At 42.4% G+C, this 6,488-nt stretch overlaps 1 protein-coding gene across 1 annotated transcript in view; it reads left to right on the forward strand.

Moving 5' to 3' along the window:
* VAT1L (vesicle amine transport 1 like) overlaps nucleotides 1-5,481 on the forward strand; it is an 83,824-nt gene extending 78,343 nt beyond the window's left edge. Inside the window, exons 8-9 of the mRNA XM_070760426.1 lie at nucleotides 2,864-2,947; nucleotides 4,699-5,481. Of these exons, the coding sequence (XP_070616527.1) occupies nucleotides 2,864-2,947; nucleotides 4,699-4,800 (186 nt within the window). The 3' untranslated portion in view covers nucleotides 4,801-5,481. The remainder of the gene's footprint in view (nucleotides 1-2,863; nucleotides 2,948-4,698) is intronic.
* The last annotated feature ends 1,007 nt before the right edge of the window (nucleotides 5,482-6,488 follow it).

Below are 6,488 nucleotides of genomic sequence, written 5' to 3' on the forward strand. Positions count from 1 at the left end.
GTTGGAACAATTTAAACATTTGTTCTCCATAGACTTAAGGGCTTGTAAAATTGCAGTTAGCTGCTAATCATTCTATACCTTTAGCAAAATTTCAAATTACTGTAAAGCAAGTGTTGGAAACCATTGAAAGTCTAAAAGTTCTCCAATTCAGCTGCAACAATAAAGTGCCTGCGTTCTTTAGGGGAGAAAATGGGTTGGGTGCCTATTGCTCAGAGCTGGCTAGCATATGAATGGTGCTGAAAACCATTCAGCAGCATCTGGAGCCCCACATGTTAAACAGATGGCTGATATGATGATGGCTTAAGAACATAAGAAAGGCCCTGCTGAATAGGTCCAAAGCCCACCGAGTCCAGCATTATGTGTCACACAGTGGCCCACCAATTGTACATGGGGATCTTGAGCAGAAAGAGAAGGCAAGACCCTCCCTTTCCCTTGACCCCCAACAAATGGTACTCAAGGGAACCCTGCCTGCCTCAACCAACATAGAGGCGGCACTTGGACATCCATTTCAATAACCACCGATACACTTAGCTTGCTTAGTAAGTCAGTCCCTAATTGTTATTGAACAAACCATATTCAGAACTGATAAACTAGATCAGTGATGGCGAACCTATGGCATGCGTGCCACAGGTGGCACATAGAGCCATATCTGCCGGCACGGAAGCTGTTGCCTTAGTTCAGCTCCAACGCGCCTGTGTATGTCAGTGAGCTGATTTTCAGCTGGCACAGAGATTCTGGGAGGGCGTTTTTGGCTTTCAGAGGACCTCCAGGGGGATGGGGGAGAACATTTTTGCCCTTCCCAGACTCCAGGGAAGCCACTGGACCCTGGGGTGGGTGAAAAACGGGCCTACCAGACCCATCAGAAGTTGGGAAACTGGCTGTTGCTGGCCTCTGGGGGGGCAAGGGAGGCTGTTTTTGTCCTCCCCAGGCATTGAATTATGGGTGTGGGCACTTGTGCATGTGTGATAGCGCATGCGCACATTCTTTCGGCACCTGAGGGAAAAAAGGTTCGCCATCACTGAACTAGATTGTTTGGAGACCAATTGTTAACATTGGGCTTTCATAAAGCAAATGTATGTATGTATGTATGTATGTATGCATGCATGCATGCATGCATGCATGCATGTATGTATGTATGTATTTATTTATTATTTATTTGTCTGTCTGTCTGTCTGTCTGTCTGTCTGTCTGTCTGTCTGTCTATCTATCTATCTATATATCTATCTATCTATTTATTAGATTTTATGCTGCCCTTCTCCGCAGACTCAGGGCGGCTCACAATAAAATAGGTACAATAATACAATGCATAAGTAATCTAAATTTAAAATCAAATCTAAAACCCCATACATTTAAACAATCATCCACACTCATCCCATGTACATTCCAATTATTGGCCGGAGCTAGGCCTAACACTCAATGACCCCAAGCCTGCCAACAAAGGTGAGTTTTTTAAGCCTTGTGGACAGCCAGGAGGGTGGGGGGTGGTACAAATCCTTGGAGGGACTTGATTCCAGAGGGCCAGGGCCGCCCAATGTTCAAGTCTGTCGAGATCCTTCTGTACCTTGAGCCTATTTTCCGGAGTGTTGGCTATTCCTGCCAGTTTGGTGTCATCTGCAAAATTGATGAGTTTCCCACCTATCCCCTCACACAAATCATTGATGAAGATGTTGAAGAGTACTGGGCCTAAAACAGAGCCTTGGGGTACTCCACTGCATGCTTCCCTCCATGTAGATGCAGTTCTATTGCGCATTACACAATGAGTGCAGTTGATCAGCCAATTTTGAAGTCATCTGTTCGTGTTGCTGTCTAACCCACATTTTTCTACTTTATCTAGTAGTAGGTTATGGTCTATTTTATCAAATGCTTTACTGAAGTACAAGTAAGTTATATGGACAGCATTCTTCTGGTTAATTTTGTTTCATTTTTATCTAAAGTCACATAGTGTGGGAGAGATCACCTTAGCATCATTAGAAGAACAGGGACAGAAGAAGCATGTGCTAAACCCAGGGAGGTAGGACAGTATTAGAAGAAGACTTAGATTGGATTATTTTTGATCCCTGGGTGCAAAAGACAGATGGAAGTGAAAACACAAGCGGACCTGCAAGATTGTGTTGTTGTAGCCATCGGCAAAAGGTTTCACTTTAATTTTCCTATAGAGTGAATTTCCTGATAAGATGTACCTTGTAGAGCTGAAACATGGACAATCCTGAAGAATTCTAAGAGTTTTAGTCTAAGTCTTCTGAAGGCATCATGTTCCTAGTTCTGCCAGACACATTTACCCAAAAGAAATTTCCAAACATGTTCTAGGAAATAGTTATAGGTTGACAGAGCTGGAAGGGACCTTGTAGGTCATCTAGTCTAACCCCCTGCCCAAGCAGACCCTACATCATTTCTGACAGATGGCAGTTCAAATCTTCTCTTGAAATGATAAGACTCCCACAATTTCCAAAGGCAACTTCTGTACCATGGGTTGATTGTTCAATCTGTCAGAAATGTTTTCCTTATTTCCTTGTTGAGTCTCTCCTTGTTCAGTTTTCATCCATTATTCCTTCTCTGGCCTTCAGGTGCTTTGGGAAATAGGAAAATACTTAGAACCTCCTAAAACAGGTTTTAGATAGCAGCTTTCCTAGTGCTGTGATATACTGGTGATACAATATTTTCTTTTCTTTTCTGATGTGTAATTAATTCCATGTCTTTCTTGGGTTTATACTAAAAGTCAACCCGAGCATTTTTTTTTTTACATACATATGTATTCTAGGAAACATACTTGTGCTCAAATAGTTGTGGGGTGGTATTTTTGTCTTTGATTTGCTTTGCTTTTGCATCACAAAGAGGAGTAAAATTTAAGATCTGTTGTTTATAGGTGAAGGAAGCAATGCAAAGAATCCACGACCGAGGTAATATAGGAAAATTAATTCTGGATGTGGAGAAGACACCTACTCCTTTGGTAAGTTACAAGAAGTAGAAGATTTCAAATCCAACATTGATCCATATGTGAATATTGAAGAAACCTTCACACCCTTTATTAGCTCCCTAGCTCTGACCTGTTGGGTTATTGTTCCAGAGGTATTTTTATTTACCAGATTCTTCAATGCTTTCAACCATGGCAGAACTTCTAATGTCCTATCATTAATGGAAATTTTCAAGGAGATATTCAGAAATGTGGCTATTTAATAATAGCCCACGCTGAATTGTCAAACATCAGGCATTGACCATAGAAGACATTTTATGATATTTGTATTATATCAAAGTTTTATGATTATTTATTTATTTATTGGATTTGTATGCCGCTCCTCTCCGAGGACTTGGGGCGGCTCACATAATATCAGAACAACATATATACTTATTTAAAAATTCAATTAATATGGCTAAAAAGTCTTTAAAACTCTAATATAATTTTTAAAAAACATTCATCACCATTCACTCAACCAAACATACTAAACATTCATTGATCAGGGGACTAAGATCTAATGGCCCCAAGCCTGGCAGTGTCTTTAAACTTTTACAGAAAGTGAGGAGGGTGCGGACAGTGCGAATCTCCCGGGGGAAAAGCTGATTCCAGAGGGCCGGGGCCCCCACAGAGAAGGCTCTTCCATGTTTATGTCATAAAAAGATTTAGAAATTCTGCAAAATATCAATTCCATAAGAGTCATCAGTTTGGAATGTATTTGGATATCTGCCAATTGGTGACCATGCCTTTGCAAATCATTGCTTGGATCCATCATTTATCCTTTTTCTGAAAGCACCTTGAAAATGGCATAATGTATGCAAACCTGGATGGGTTGGACATCTATGGGTGTGTAAGAGATAATGGTGACGAACTAAAATGTCACTTTCCAAATCATGGCACTCCTCCCCTTTTATCTTGTGTTCTGTTGGGCTCTCTGGTAGAGTCCTCCCAAAAATTCACAGGTACAAATTTCAGACACACACACGTTTGAAAATTCAAAACAATGTTCTTTATAATGAAAATTCACTTAAACTAAGCCCTCTTTTGGTATAGCAAAGAGCACTGGTCTCCAAACAAACTGGTAATTTGTACAAGTCCCTTATCAGTTCTGTGATACTTAGCTTGCAGCTGTGAGGCAATTCACAGTCCTTCTTCTTTCACAAAGTGAAACACACTTTGCCCTGGTTTAGTTTCAAAGCGGGGGAAAATCAGCACACAAAAGGTCAGTCAATAAAGCAGTCACGAAATACGTGATAATCCTCCACAATGGCCAAACCCACAGGCTGCTATTTATAGCAGCCTCACTAATTACCCAACCACAGGTGGCCTCATTTTCTTTTATAATTCTCTCAGTTGTTGCTGCCTATGCATCGCTCTCTGCATACCTGGCTGTATCATTAACTCTTGTTCTGAATCCAAGGAGGAGCTAGATGATTGATCTCCTTCTGAGCTGTCTGCCACACTCTCCTCCTCCCTGTCACTCATGTCTTCTTGGTCAGAGGAGCCTTCATCAGCAGATTCCACCGGGGGCAAAACAGGCCTGCAGCATGGGGATGTCTCCCCCACATCCACAGTCCTTGGGGCAGGAGCTGGGCCAGAACTAACCACAACATCTTCTTGTTGCAATTCTTGACAAAGGCTGATACCTCTGCCTTTAGGGTCCTCTCCATTATGCTTGTTGCGTTGCACATTAGTCAGAGAATTATATTGACTGACATGTGCCCTTTTCGGCTCCGTTTCATCCCCAGATGGCCAACGACAGCACGGAGACCAGCGAAGCTGCCGAAGAGGAAGAAGACCACGAGGGGGACAATGAGAACAAAGAGTGTATACCATTCATTCAACAGTAGTTGGAAAAGGTGGGAAGGAGAGCTGGAAGAGTTGATGAAGCAGAAGAAGGGAAGACAACTGGGGAAAACCCACTTTGTGCACCAGTGAAACAAATGCTCTAGTACAGTGTGTGCTGTTTTGTTTTTCCTTTTGTCTGCAGTCAGCTGAGCTATCAGGTGTTGGTCCATTGATGTTTTGAACTGAAGTGCCATTCTGACTTACCCAGTATTATGACATTCCATCCCGTGGTCTCCAGTTTGCCTGTGAGAGTCTTGTTGAATACCTATCAAAAGCCTTATTGTCACCTACAGCAATGGGAGACACAAGCACCTTTCCGTGTCGGTTCCAGAAACAAATTTTCAATCCACTATGATAAGGTTGACATGGGTTAGTTTTGGAGAGAGGGGAATGTTAGGTTCTGTGGACAGGGTAGTCCATATGTACAGTAATTGCAAGCAGGCATAGCCTGAACTCTTTCTTGGCATTTTCTTCACTTAAAACACGAATATGCCCAGACCAACCCCCCAACCTAATACCAACTTTATTTAGATAACTTTAAATTAAAATTGAGAAGCAATTTTATCTGATATTGAAAGCATCGGGCTAGAAAAGACAAAGGTTAGAAAAGACAAAGACGTTTATCCAAATGTCTTAGAGCAGTGTTTCCCAACCTTGGCAACTTGAAGATATTTGGACTTCAACTCCCAGAATTCCCCAGCCAGCGAATGCTGGCTGGGGAATTCTGGGAGTTGAAGTCCAGATATCTTCAAGTTGCCAAGTTTGGGAAACACTGTCTTAGAGAACCACTAAACTATTGCTAACAAGTTTCCTCAGTCTAAAAACCAAGAAACTATAAATTGTAATTCCACTTTAGGAACCAAGCCACCTGAGTAACCTTGGGCCAGTCACTTTCTCTCAGCTCTAAGAACTGGACAATGGCAAACCATTTTTGAAAAACCTTGCCCCCCACCTCCAAAAAACCTGCAATCCTTCAAGGACTTGTTCAGGCAATCTCTTAGAATTGGACACAATTGAACCGAAGGGAAACAAGTTAAAATTAGTTATTTGATAATACGGGGGAATATGGATGAATGGAAATCAAGCTATTAAAATGTATTTACGGGCAAGGAAACAAGAAAAAAACGTTTAATGCTTGCTTTCTCTTTGGTGACCCTTAACTTTTCTCTTTTCTCAGCCCTATGACCTGTTCAGACTGACCCACAGGCAAACTTTGTACTCATGTTTTCTAATAAGTGGGAAAGTTAGTACAAATAAATCGTCTCTGTTGATAAATTGATATAGAGCCTTAAACTATTGCATAGGCCAGTGATGGCGAATGCACAAGTCCCCACACCCATAATTCTACGCCTGGGGAGGGCAAAAACAGCTTTCCCTGCCCCCTGGAGGCTCTCTGGAAGCTGGAAACAGCCTGTTTCCCAACTGCTTGCCCAGTCGGTTCATGTTTTGCCCTCCCCAGGTTTCAAAGGCTTCCCTGGAGTCGGGGGAAGGTAAAATCATCTTCCCCTATCCCCCTGGAGGCATTCTGGAAGCCAAAAACACCTTCCCAGAATCTCTGTGTGGGCCAAAAATCAGCTAGCCGGCACACACATGCACGTTGGAACTGAGCTAGGGCAACAGCTTGTGTGCCAGCAGATATGGCTCCACGTGCCATCTGTGGCACCCTTGCCATAGGTTCGCCATCACTGGC

Source organism: Erythrolamprus reginae, chromosome 9 (assembly GCF_031021105.1).
Source record: "Erythrolamprus reginae isolate rEryReg1 chromosome 9, rEryReg1.hap1, whole genome shotgun sequence".
Taxonomy (NCBI): Eukaryota; Metazoa; Chordata; class Lepidosauria; order Squamata; family Dipsadidae; genus Erythrolamprus; species Erythrolamprus reginae.